At 44.3% G+C, this 14,308-nt stretch overlaps 1 protein-coding gene across 1 annotated transcript in view; it reads left to right on the forward strand.

Annotated features, from left to right (window-relative positions):
• The first annotated feature begins 267 nt into the window (after window positions 1-267).
• Window positions 268-14,308, forward strand: part of sapcd1 (suppressor APC domain containing 1) — a 50,003-nt gene continuing 35,962 nt past the window's right edge. The window contains exon 1 of the mRNA XM_008121551.3: window positions 268-1,140. Within this exon, the coding sequence (XP_008119758.2) occupies window positions 699-1,140 (442 nt within the window). The 5' untranslated portion in view covers window positions 268-698. The remainder of the gene's footprint in view (window positions 1,141-14,308) is intronic.

Raw genomic sequence — 14,308 nt, forward strand, 5'->3', positions numbered from 1 at the left:
AGAGAATGAAGATGAAGGAGGGAAGGAAAGAAGGAAACAAGCAAGGAAAGGAAATTGGTTGACCTCTCTGACCCTGTAGGGATTCTGAGTTTAGTTGCTCACCAGGGAGAAATGTCTCTCTCTCTCTCTCTCAATCTCCCTTTCAATCTCTCTCTCTTTCCCCCTCCCTTCCCCAGAGGGGAAGCCACCTCGTTAGACAGAGCCGCTAATCATCTGGCGTCCAGGGTGATTATCTGAGATGGGTCACATGATTCCAGGCCCAGCTGCCTCCCCCTGCCTGGACCAGCTTGGCCAATCTCCCTCGATCAGAGAATCCAACTCGGACAAACGAGAGAGACCTCAGCAAAGAGCACCAGAGCAGCCCTGGCCGCACAGCCGCCAGACAGAGAGACCCGGCCATCCTCCTTTCGCCTCATGTCCAGGCCTTTGACTTTGACCCAGTAGCCCAGTCCCCTCCCAGAGCAGCCCTGGTGTCCCAGTTCGCCTCTAAGGCTCCCCCATCCAACCCTGACCAAGAGGTCTTGACTTTCACTGCGCTGCTGCTTCATTAGTGCTTGGGCAGCCAGTCCAGCTTTCTCCACTACTCTCTCCTAACTCCCTTACTGGAGAAACTTGGGGCATCCTGACTTCCAAATCCCTACAGATCTCAAAGAATCCATCTTTCATTGCCAAGATACCCCTTGAAGCCCCTCTTTCCAATGACTTCTGGGGGCCTGGTGACCTCATCCCTTCCCTCCACCCCAGAAGACCCCCCTCCCGTCCGGGGCACACGCCTGCCTCGTCCTTTTCTCCGCAGCCTCCGGACCCTCTTCGAAATCTTGGATGACCAGCGGAGCGGGACTGTCCACATCTCAGAAATCGAGAGCCGGTGGGGACGAAGGGACTCCGGTGTGACCCCTCACGGAGACAAAGAGAGATGCCAGCTCCCATCCGGGGTGCTCCAAGCCCTCCAGCAGGTGGCAGAGCCCTGCGGGGGGTATTTAAGCTTCCCCCGCCTGGTGGCCGGCTTGAGAATTGCCCTCCTTCGGGCCGAAGAAGAGGAGGAAGAAGCTGAGAAGGCCGCCGGAGAAGGGACCAGAGGTGGGCAGACAGAAAGGGGACGCAGCACCTCGCAGTCCATGAAGAACCTGAGTCGGATACGTAAGTGAGACAGCAAAAGGCCCAGTTGGGTGACAGGGATTTTGGGCGTGGATCCAAACCAAGATTCCTTGGTTTTCTGAGAAGGAGGGTGGAATGAGTTGGAATACATGAGTTTGGGAACTGGAATATTTTTATTATTTACAAAAGAAGTGGGATCTGGTGTAGACTTCATAGGTCCTTCCTGGTGGTGGCTCCTATGCTCCTAAGGTGGTGGCTTTCCTTCTAGAGAAGCTTCTTTTTGTGTGTGTCAGGAGCAACCGGAGTTGCTTCTGAAGTGAGAGAATTGGCCGTCTACAAGGACATTACCCAAGGGATGCCCAGATGTTTTGATGTTTTACCATCCTTGTGGGAGGCTTCTCTCATGTCCCCGCATGGAGCTGGAGCTGAAAGAGGGAGCTCATCCACACTCTCCCCGGGTGGGATTTGAACCTGGCAGCTTTCAGGTCAGCAACCCAACCTTCAAGTCACGAGGCTTTTATCCCCTAGACCACCAGAGGCTCCACTAGAAGCTAGAATGACTCCACTAGAAGCTAGAATGACTCCTCCTTGGTATCATTTGAGTGGCCAGTGGAGGCTGTCTTGTTACAGTAGGAAACATTATTTTGGAGGGTAAACTTTTCATAGTCTCCTGTACTGTTTTATATATTTTATTATAGACTGTTAAAATATTTTTAATTGCACTATGTAAAAAAAAAAAAATTCTGGTCCAGGGTTGAAAGTGTTATTTCCTGTTTAACTGTGCAGCACTTACTTTGACAGGTCCCCTGATGGCACAGCGGGTTAAACCGCTGAGCTACTGAATTTGCTGACCAAAAGGTCGGCGGTTTGAATCCAGAGAGCGGGATGAGCTCCCACTATTAGGCCCAGCTTCTACCAACCTATTTATTTAATTATTTATTTACAGTATTTATATTCCGCCCTTCTCACCCCGAAGGGGACTCAGGGCGGATCACATTACACATATAAGGCAAACATTCAATGCCTTAACATAGAACAAAGACAGAAGACAAACGCAGGCTCTGAGTTGGCCTCAAACTCGTGACCTCTTGGTCAGAGTGATTTGTTGCAGCTGGCTGCAGCTGGCTGCTCAACAGCCTGCACCACAGCCCGGGCCCTAGCAGTTCAAACCTAGGAGTTCAAAGCCATGCAAATGTGAGTAGATCAATAGGTACCGCTTCTGCAGGAAGGTAATAGCCCTCCTTGCAGTCATGCTGGCCACATGACCTAGGAGATGTCTACAGACAACACCAGCTCTTCAGTTTAGAAATGGAGATGAGCACCACCCCCTGGAGTCGGATACAACTAGACTTAATGTCAAGGGAAACCTTTACCTTTTACTTACTTTGACAGTAGTTCTTATACTTCAGAAACTTCATTTTTTGTAGCTGCCAAAAGTTATGTTGAATTGGTTGAGTCTATGAGATATTCATAGAAAAACTATAACAAAATGCACTGCAGGATGTCCCACAAAAACAACATTTTTGCAATTTAATAAACTTTTCCCATGTTTTCATGATAGATCCAATTAGGAAATGACATTTATAACCTGGCAACAAAAATCGTGTTATAGTTGTGTGGCTTCAAGTAGTTACCAGCTTATATCATTGTCATCTTTAAGGCAGAACTCAGCAAGGCGTTTTGGTATTGGACTATAACTTTAGGAACCAGGGTTCAATTCCCCAATTGTCCATGAAAACAGAAAACAGAAAACACAGTGGCAGGGTTGCCTTTGGGTCACCATAAGCTAGAAATGACCTGAAGTCACACAACAACAACAAAGGCAGATATATCACTGGATTGGCAAGATGTATTCCTGTGGGTTTGCCCATTGCCTTCCATTAAGTCTGGGAGTGTGTGACTTGCCCAAGACCACCCAGTGGATTTCAGTTGCTAAACTGGGATTTCAACTCTGGTTACCTGGAGTTCTTTTCCAACACTCAAACCCCCATAACAATTGGCTCACTACTTAGTAATGCTACAGATAGTTTTACTTTAAATGATGTTTTTGTCTGCAGTCTTTCTTGTTAGATGCCTTGAGTTCCAAGACTGAGGAAAAGGTGGGAAATGTTACATGTGGGTGTGAGTGTATGTGATTTCAAGTTGACTTATGATGGTCCCATACCTTTCTTAGGCAAGGAAGACTCAAAGGAGTATGCCATTTAACTCCTCTGAAGTATAGACTCCTGGCCTTTGTTGGTAGTCTCCATCCAAGCACTAACCAGGGCTGACCTGACTTTGCTTCCAAGATCACCAGGACCTGGTGCTTTTACGGAATTTAGGCCATTAAAATATAACAGTGGTTCTCAACCTAGGGTCTCCAGATGTTTTTGGCCTACAACTCCCAGAAATCCCATCCAGTTTACCAGCTGTTAGGATTTCTGGGAGTTGAAGGCCAAAAACATCTGGGGATCCCAGCTTGAGAACCACTGAAATATAACAAACATACTAAATGGCCACATTCTAAGAATGTCATAACACACCTGGTGGTCTCCAGGTGTTATGGGACAACATCCCCTCAGCATTTTCTGAAACAGTCAGGTCTTGGGCCAAATGGATGATCTTTGAGGTGATTCCGTGATTCTATGGTTGCTGGGTTCTTTGGGAAAGAAGTCCAGCATCTTTGACTTAGAAGTGAGGTTGGGAAGAAACTATAAACCAGGCATGGGCAAACTTCAGCCATCCAGATGTTTTGGACTTTAACTCCCATAATTCCTAACAGCCTACTGGCTGTTAGAAATTGTGGGAGTTGGAAATCCAAAACTCCTAGAGGGCTAATGTTTTCCCATGCCTATTATAAACAGTACCCAATGAGTATTAAATGCATTAATTACAGATGTTTATATCTCGCTTTTTTGTCCTTGGGATTTTTTGCACCTTTCCATGGTGCTCTTCCCTTTTCTGCTGAGCATGTTGTTTTCTGCATTCTAGATTCATACACCACTCATAGGGTTCTGAAGTTTCAGCACCAAAAATCCAAGGCCTGGGTTTGATCTTCTATGATGTCAGTGGAAGGGCTTTGTTGATGTTATAAGAGTAAAGTTCTTGGTGATGTCCTTAATCAGGATACATTAAGCATCAGCATACCTTCCGATTGACTTTATTTCGAAGGGGCAGTTCTGATCCTCTTTCATCCTGCTTTTTCAGCTGATTTTATAATGTTTCTCTCTCCTCCCACATTCCTCCTTTTTCTTTACTTTAATGGATGCAAAGTGAATTCAAAGTGCAAAAATCATCTTGCTCCTAATTCAACTAATTCAACCAGAGAAATCAGCCACAGCAGAGCACCTGATGAACCAACTTGAACATAGCATATTATTGTGTTGTTGAAGGCTTTCATGGCCGGGATCACAGGGTTGTTGTATGTTTTCCGGGCTGTATGGCCATGTTCCATAAGTATTCTCTCCTGACGTTTTGCCCACATCTATGGTACCTCACAACCTCTGAGGATGCCTGCCATAGATGTGGGCGAAATGTCAGGAGAGAAGACTTCTGGAACATGGCCATACCGCCCGGAAAATATACAACAACCCATAGCATATTATTATTTGAGAGTAGGAGCCCCCAGATGGCGTAGTGGACCAAGTTACTTGAAGGTTGGGTTGCTGACCTGAAGGCTGACAGGTTCGAATCCCACCTGGGGAGAGTGCGGATGAGCTCCCTCTATCAGCTCCAGCTCCATGCGGGGACATGAGAGAAGCCTCCCACAAGGATGGTAAAACATCAAAAACATCCAGGCGTCCCCTGGGCAACGTCCTTGCAGACGGCCAATTCTCTCACTCCAGAAGCGACTCAAGTTGCTCCTGACACGAAAAACATTTTTTTTGAGAGCACAGAAATGCTGGACCACTCTAACAACCACCATGTCAGACTACAGAGAGAAGTCATGAATCATAGAATCATAGAATCATAGAATAGTAGAGTTGGAAGAGACCACATGGGCCATCTAGTCCAAACCCCTGCTAAGAAGCAGGAAATCGCATTCAAAGCACCCCCGACAGATGGCCATCCAGCCTCTGCTTAAAAGCCTCCAAGGAAGGAGCCTCCACCACAGCCCCGGGGAGAGAGTTCCACTGTCGAACAGCTCTCACAGTGAGGAAGTTCTTCCTGATGTTCAGGTGGAATCTCCTTTCCTGTAGTTTGAAGCCATTGTTCCGTGTCCTAGTCTGCAGGGCAGCAGAAAACAAGCTTGCTCCCTCTTCCCTATGACTTCCCTTCACGTATTTGTACATGGCTATCATGTCTCCTCTCAGCCTTCTCTTCTGCAGGCTAAACATGCCCAGCTCTTTAAGCCGCTCCTCATAGGGCTTGTTCTCCAGACCCTTAATCATTTTAGTCGCCCTCCTCGGGACACTTTCCAGCTTGTCAACATCTCCCTTCAACTGTGGTGCCCAAAATTGGACACAGTATTCCAGGTGTGGTCTGACCAAGGCAGAATAGAGGGGGAGCATAACTTCCCTGGATCTAGACGCTATTCCCCTATTGATGCAGGCCAGAATCCCATTGGCTTTTTTAGCAGCCGCATCACATTGTTGGCTCATGTTTAACTTGTTGTCCACGAGGACTCCAAGGTCTTTTTCGCACACACTGCTGTCAAGCCAGGCGTCCCCCATTCTGTATCTTTGCATTCCATTTTTTCTGCCGAAGTGAAGTATCTTGCATTTGTCCCTGTTGAACTTCATTTTGTTAGTTTCGGCCCATCTCTCTAGTCTGTCAAGATCGTTTTGAATTCTGCTCCTGTCTTCTGGTGTGTTAGCTATCCCTCCCAGTTTGGTGTCGTCTGCAAACTTGATGATCGTGCCTTCTAACCCTTCGTCTAAGTCGTTAATAAAGATGTTGAACAGAACCGGGCCCAGGACGGAGCCCTGCGGCACTCCACTTGTCACTTCTTTCCATGATGAAGACGACGCATTGGTGAGCACCCTTTGGGTTCGTTCGCTTAGCCAATTACAGATCCACCTAACTGTAGTTTTGTCTAGCCCACATTTTACTAGTTTGTTTGCCAGAAGGTCGTGGGGGACTTTGTCGAAGGCCTTACTGAAATCCAGGTAGGCTACATCCACAGCATTCCCTGTATCGACCCAACTCGTAACTCTATCGAAAAAAGAGATCAGATTAGTCTGGCATGACTTGTTTTTGGTAAATCCGTGTTGACTATTAGCAATGACCGCATTTGTTTCTAAGTGTTCGCAGACCACTTCCTTAATGATCTTTTCCAGAATTTTGCCTGGTATTGATGTGAGGCTGACCGGACGGTAATTGTTTGGGACGTTCTTTTTTCCCTTCTTGAAGATAGGGACCACATTCGCCCTCCTCCAATCTGCTGGGACTTCTCCCGTTTTCCAAGAACTCTCGAAGATAATTGCCAGTGGTTCTGAAATAACTTCCGCTAGTTCCTTCAGAAAATCCACAAGCATGTGGACAATTTCAGCAGAAAGGAAAGGTAAAGGTAAAGGTTTCCCCTGACGTTAAGTCCAGTCATTTCTAACTCTGGGGGTTGGTGCTCATCTCCATTTCTAAGCCGAAGAGCCAGCATTGTCCATAGACTCCTCCAAGGTCATGTGGCCAGCATGACTGCATGGCTGCAGAAAGGAAGAAACCATGAAAATGAACACAGTCTGGCTACCAGTATTTAAAAACCTCTAAAATCAGGACAGTAAATCTAAAACACTAAAAAAAAACAAGGGAATTCCAGATAAGAAACAATCAGGGCCAGCTAACACTTCCCAACAAAGAATTCCCTGAGGCAGGAAGCAGCCAGGCTTTTCTATGCTAATCAATTAATTAGAAATTTCAGAACAGAGTTGTCACAAAACCAGAAACATGCAACCATTAAAAATCAACCAAATCCACAAATAGAATAGTACTCTAGCCAGTGTGAAAACCATTTAAAATCCAGCCACTAAAACCGTTTTTAAAAGGTCATTTTAATCAGTCAGTCATCGAAAGGATCACAGGAAATGTTTCAGAGAAAGTGACTTGAAGCAGAAACATTTCCACTTCTCAACAGGAAAGAAAGTGTTCCATCTTGTGACATGACAGAAGGGGGGCTGGGACTGGAGGGGGGCAAAATCAGAAAAAGGAAAAAATGAGAACATCAAGAGCCAAGCTTCCTTTTCTATCCTGTCAATGCACTCTCCCTCTCTTTTCCCTCCCCCTGCCAGGCCTGGAGGGAGCTCAGTCGGGGCACCATACGGCCAGGGGTTTAGCACTCCTGATCCTGTCTCCCCAGCCATAGAGACGACCAATCCTCTTACCCAACTGCTCTCATCCGAGTTCCCCCCTCGGTAAGGAGCTTTGGTTAATGGGGCAAGCCTCCCACAGAGCATGGAGGTGGGGGGCCGGATTAGATGGCCACAGAAGGAACTGCTCTAGGCCCCCACATCCCCTCCGGTCTGCCCATGCCCTCAATCCCACTGCAGAAAAATGAGACAGGCATCCACTTAGATCCTTCACTTTCTCTGTAAGAAGTATACCCACACTGAAAGGGAATTTCGCTTCTTAAAGGTGTGTCTTTCCTTCCCATTGGCACAGAGTCAGAGTTGGAAGAGACCATAAGGGTCATCCAGTCCAATACACAATCAAACAACCTGAGTTTTTCTTTTAATTCAGGGTATTTGAGAGCACCGTTTGGGTAGGTCTAGCTCCAGGATTGCCTTTGCAAGATTTTTCTAAAGAATACTGCCTTGGAGTATGTTTCAGTCTCTTATCTGGAGGTTTCTAAACCGAGGCTGGGTGGTCATGTTAGGCGTCACCGGATTCTTCATTCCTGCAAGGCAGTGGGTTAGACTGGATGGCCTTTAGGGCAGTGGCTCTAAACCTGTGGGTCCCCAGGTGTATTGGCCTACAACTCCTAGAAATCCCAGCCAGTTTACCAGCTGTTAGGATTTCTGGGAGATGAAGACCAAAACATTTGGGGACCCACAAGTTGAGAACCACTGCTTTAGGGTCTCTTCAAGCTTGCTGAACTCTATCATGGTGAATCTAGGTCTGACCTCAGTTGGATTACTGTGTCCAATTGTCAGCACAACAATTCAGGAGGAATACTGGCAGGTGGGAACATGTCCAGAGAAAGGAAATCAAAGTGGTCAGTGGTTTGGAAACCAAGCCCTATGAAGAGCAGGTTGGGGAGCTGGGTATGTTTAGTCTGGAGATGGGAAGATTGAGAGTGGACATGATAGGCATGTTTCAATATTTGAAAGGATGTGCAGATTGGGGAACTGGGTATGTTTAGTCTGGAAAAGGAAAAATTGAGAGGACATGATAGCCATGTTTCAATATTTGAAAGGATCTCCTATTGAGGAGGGGATAGACTTGTTTTCTTTTGCTGTAGAGTCTAAGGCATGGAGCAATGGATTGAAATTGCAGTCCACCTAAACATTCATTGAAAAAATATCCTGGCATTAAGAGCTGTCGGACAGTAAAATATACTACTGCCTGAGAACGTGATGGAGTCTCCTTCTCTGGAGCCTGGATGGTCATCTGTTGGGAGTGATTTCATAGTGCATTCCTACATGGCAGAATGAGGTTGGAATGGGGTCTTTTCCAACTCTACGGCCTTTCCACACAGCTCAATAAAACCCCACATTATCTGCTTTGAATTGGAATATATGTCAGTGTGGACTCAGATAACCCAGTTCAAAGCAGATATTGTGGCATTTTCTGCCTTGATATTCTGGGTTATATGACTGTGTGGAAGGGTTCTGTGAGCCAGGTTTCCTGCAGTAATGCTGTGATGCAGTTCAAGAACAATGCCTCAGCCTCCTGCACTATGACATTACATAAGGGTCAGGGAGTTTAGCCGCTTGGGTCACAAAAGCATTACGTAGTTAAGTTCTATCTCTCCGACTATCTGTTGGGCCTTCCACACAGCCATATAACTCAGAATATCAATGCAGATAATCCACAGAATCTGCTTTGATCTGAGTCCACATGGCCATATAATCCAATTCAATTTGGATTTTATGTAGCTGTGTGGAAGGGACCTGAGAGAGATTGAGAATCAGAGAGAGAGCCAAGGGAAGGAATCTAGTAGTCCATACTCTCCAAAGTTTCACTCATGAATAGTTCACTCATGGGGCATGTGAAACCAAAGAGCATTGGAGTATGATCAAGATAACAAAAGTTACTGATGAGAAAGAACCCACAAGCTAGGAAATGCTGCAGCACTTTGCTTTTGCTGGAGTCTACTGGAAAGGACAAGATTCTGCCTCCTCCTCCTCTCCTCACTGCTGAGCTAAGAGTGCAGAGTACTTCTGTGTACTTTGAATTCAGTTTGCAGAAACTGAAGTAAGCGGAAGAAGAAGGGGGCAAGGATGATAAGAGAGGGAAACTAGGGCCCCTTCCACACCACTGCATAAAATCCACATTGAACTGGATTATATGGCAAGTGTAGACTCAGACAATACAGTTCAAAGCAGATATTGTGGGTTATCTGCCTTGATATTTTGGGTTATATGGCTGTGTCGAAGAGCCCTTGGGTATTTAAAAAGCAACTTGGAAAGTAGAGTGATACAGGGTTAATTGAGATTGTCCCTGCCACATTGGGACAGTTGGAGGGTATGACAGCTGTGGCCAGCTTCCTCTGGAGCAGGGATGTAAATCATATAACCGTCAGGCTGCCAGAGCTCTTTAGCTGTCTTCATGTAGCCTTTCCTCTTCCACATTTATTTTACAAAAATAAGCTGAAATGAAATGGATATTAGGGGTTCCCTTTGCCCTCGAATGCTGTTTCAAGACAGCCCAGCAATTTCTTTGTTTGCAATTTTTACGGAGTCCTGTGCTACTGACATCAGTGAATGCGTAGGGCTGGCTATACATAGACATAGTACCATGATTCCATTTTGACTGCTATAAAGAAGCATCTAATGAAATCTTGTGACTTGTAGTCTGACGAGATACTATCGATCTCTAGATGAGGAGTTTAAATGCCCTTCCCTAAACTGCACATTCCAGGATTCATAGGATATTGTCATGGCCATAGTGGCACAATGGTTTAAACCCTTGTGCCAGCTGAACTGCTGACCTAAAGATCAGCAGTTCGAATCTGCAAGAGGGGTGAGCTTCTATCTGTCAGCTCCAGCTTCATGCAGGGACATGAGAGAAGCCCCCCACAGGATGGTAACACATCCAGGCATCCCCTAGGCAATGTCTTTGAAGACAGCCAGTTCTCTCACACCAGAAGCAACTTGCCTCAATTCGCTTCTGACACGATAAAAAAGTAATGGTAATTAAAATGGAATTATAGTACTATAGCTGGTTGGTGTGAATGGGTCCCAGCTATTGCATGAATGGCAACATCACATAAGGAAGGCAGATCAGGTGAAGTATCCACTTCTTCATAACCTTCAATGGGTCAGGGGCTCTATCCCTTATTTTATGTGGCAATTAAAATTTCGGCTTTTAATTTTTAGATTGCTTGATCTTGCTTTCACTTTTGTATCTTGTTGATTTTTAACAGTAAGTTGCTTTTGGGTTCCAGTCACAGCACTAAAAATCCATTCAGCCACCTTATAGCAAGGCACACCTGAATTTGTTTATCTAAAGGATTTCTCACATCCTTTGTTAGCCCTTATTAGATTAACACAATTGGATTTACCTTCAAGTTAATTCAATAATTGATTCAATGGGTTTGCTATAGCTGGGATGAAACATCAAGATCCTGGGCATTTAATTCAGTTCAGTTGTGTCCCATATATGGATCTGCGGAACGTATCACTACATACAAAGTGCAATTCATGAAGCAAACACAAGTGGAAAAGCATTATATAACTGTCAATAGATTTAAAATCATCATGTGTCTATGTACATACCAATAGATACATGGATGGATAGACTGGTAGATAATACAGAGGGAAATAATAAGCTGAAAAAAACACAAGCAGTCACTTGGAAAGTTTGTTTGATACTTTGCAGGCTATCTAATGTATTAATTAGTTGCATTTGTATATTTATTTTAAATGTACTATGATTTATAAAAATATTTTAATCCCACATTTACTCAGATCTCGGGGTGTCATCCAAAATAGGTTGAGCAGCCATTATCTGGGAATGCAAATACTCAAAAATTCCAAACTGTTTCAGACTAATTCACAGCATTATGTTTCAACCACAATTCCATTCTATTATAATAATAAATCCTGGGAGGGAAATGTAGAATTATTGGCCAGAAAGCTCTAGTGCTTCCCCAAATTACAGATCCTAGGAATTCATAGGATGCATCCATAGCAGTTAAAGTGGAATAATAGTATTATAATAGTGCAGTGTGAAGGGACCTAGGCTCTTCCTTGAGATTTTTGACCAGCATCCAATGTTGTCATTGTGTTTTCAGAGGCATCTTCCATGAGCCCAACCAGAGTGGATTATCTCCCCTTCTTCCTGCTATCCCCTGTTTCCTCCTAAGCATTAAAGACCTGCTCCAGAAGGATAGGGAATGTGGCAAAACATGCGTTTGGAGAGAAAAGGAGCTGAGGGGGAGCGAGATGAACATATTGATGCTACCATGAACATCACGGTGCATTTAGGTCACTGACAGCTATTTGTGGGGGGTGGAGAAATGAGGACATGAGATGAAGTCTGCTATATAGGAAAAAGGGCCTAAATCCCTTAAAGGCACCAGATCAGGTCTAATCTTGGAAGCTAAGCAGGGTTGGTCCTGGTTAGTACTTGGATGGGAGACCACCTGTGAATAATGTTGTGCTGTAGGCTAAATTTCAAAGGAAGGAACTAGCAAAAACACTATGAAATTCAAGGGGTTGCCATACATTTTTTAGAGCAGAGGCTGGATGGCCACCTGTCTGGGGTGCTTTGATTCTGTGCCCCTGCATGGCAGAGTGTTGGACTGGATGACCCTTGTGGTCTCTAAGTTGGAAGGCAACTTGATACACATATATGAATGAGCAAGTCCCTACCCTCACCTATATCTTAGCCTCTGCACTTTATCACTGGCCCATGTTATTAGTGCTCCTAATCTATTGCACAACTATAATTTTAATCCTTTGCCCCAAGATTGAATTGCCATTGTGTCACCCTTGGCTACTGGCTAGGCGTTTATTGTGTGATGTTGCGATTTTATAGTTCTGATATATTAATTTGTTGCAATTGGAATGTATCATATTTTATTGTATATTGCAGGGCTTGGTCCCCATGTAAGCCGCTCCAAGTCCCCTCAGAGAGATGGGGTGGGATACAAGAATAAAGTTGTTGTTGTTGTTGTTGTTGTTGTTGTTGTTATTATTATTCAACATGAGCCAACGGTTTCAAGTAGGAAATCTGGTTTTTCACTTGTTATATAACAGCCAGTATCTTGTGCACTCAGGGCCCTTCCACACAACCATTTAACCCAGAATATCAAGGCAGATGATCCACAATATCTGCCTTGAACTGGATTATCTGAGTCCACACTGCCATATAATCGAGTTCAATGTGGATTTTATACAGCTATATGGAAGGGGCCTCAGACTCTAGTCAGGACTGGGAAAACCTGAACTCAAACCCAGATTCAGTCATGAGGCTTTCTGGGACCTTGACCAAGCTAATGCCTCAAAATCTGGCCTATTTTGCAAAATCCTTCTGAGAAAAGGAGCCAAATATTGTATGTCAACTTTGAAATGCTTGGAGAAAAGTCAGGTTATAAAAGTATTATATTTTTTTAAAAAATCCATTATAAATTCCTATAAGAATGTGAAATTCATTCCATAATGGAAAAATTGGGATAACCAGGTTGCAATGCAAGAGTTTAACCTAGTAACAGGACATACAGTAATTATTTGCAGCATATTGCCCTTCCTGTTTTAATTTCTTTTGCCTCAATAAAGTTGCAGGTAAATGTTTGATAGCATTTCGGTAACCATAATAGTTATGTAGAAGAAGGAATTTCAGCAGAAATTGCTTGCTGGACAGTTTTAAATGTTGGATATCAAACAGGCACTGGCTGAGATGATCAGTTAGTGGAGACTAGTGGATCTCATGTCAGTAATTTGGTGAATATACTCTGATTACACTATGCAACACAATTTTGTTTCTGGGTTATAAATATCATTTACTAATTGGCTCTATCGTAAAAACATGGAAAAAGTTTAAGCAACCGGCAAAAACTTTGTTTTGTGGTACATCCTGCAGCACATTTTGCTATACTTATTCTCATAGAGTCTCAACCAATTCAACACCGATTATGGGAGCCATAAAAACAAAGTTTCTGGAATATAACAATTGCTTTCAAAGTAAGTACCACACAATTAAACAGAAAATAACACTTTCAAACCAGGAATAGAAAAGCGTTGTTGTTGTTATCATTTGATTGTATTTTCCTGCATGGCTGAGGGTTGGACTGGATGAGCATTGTAATGTCTTCCAATTCTATGATTCTGTTATTACAGTTATTTATATCCTGCTTTTATCTCGACTGAGACACAAAGCAGCTATTGAGACACAAAGCAGCTTATAGTCTGAACTTTTCAAAGATGTGTCCAAGGTGCTGAACTTCCTGTGCGATTCCCTCTTCGTCACAGTAATTAAGGTTACAATGCTCCTGTCCTACATTTCATCTGGCTAACCTGTCCTCCTCCCTCTCTGGCCCAGGTGTGCTCAAAAGGTCAGCACTAAGCAGGGAGGGGGTGGACAGAAGGCTATCTTCAGCTTGATCTCTGGTATTAGGGACAAAGTGACTCTCCAGTTGGCAAGCAGGTAAACCCTGATTTCCCTTCTAAGCTCTGTTCATCACACGCAGTTGGGTGGACACATTTCCTCACCTTCGGGTTTCTGCTATCCATTATGCAATTCTATTTGCATAGCAGGCTGAGCATATTTGTCAGTGGTTATTTCAGTTTCTCACCTCTCTTTTCAAGCCACAATCCACAGAGCTTCCCTCTTGCTTGTCAGACCTATCATCCCCACCTACTAACTCCATGTTTAGTCTGCAGAAGAGAAAGCTGAGAAGAGTCATAATAGCTGTGTATAAATATGTGAGGGGAAGTCATAGGGAGGAGGGAGCAAGCTTGTTTTCTGCCGCTCTTGAGACTAGGATGTGGAACAATGGCTTCAAACAACGGAAAAGAAGATTCCACTTGAACATTAGGAAGAACTTCCTAACTGTGAGAGCTGTTCAGCAGTGGAACTCTCTGCCCTGGAGTGTGGTGGTTTAAAAGCCTTTTTGGAGGCTTTTAAACAGAGG

Source organism: Anolis carolinensis, chromosome 2 (genome assembly GCF_035594765.1).
Source record: "Anolis carolinensis isolate JA03-04 chromosome 2, rAnoCar3.1.pri, whole genome shotgun sequence".
In the NCBI taxonomy this organism is placed as follows: Eukaryota; Metazoa; Chordata; class Lepidosauria; order Squamata; family Dactyloidae; genus Anolis; species Anolis carolinensis.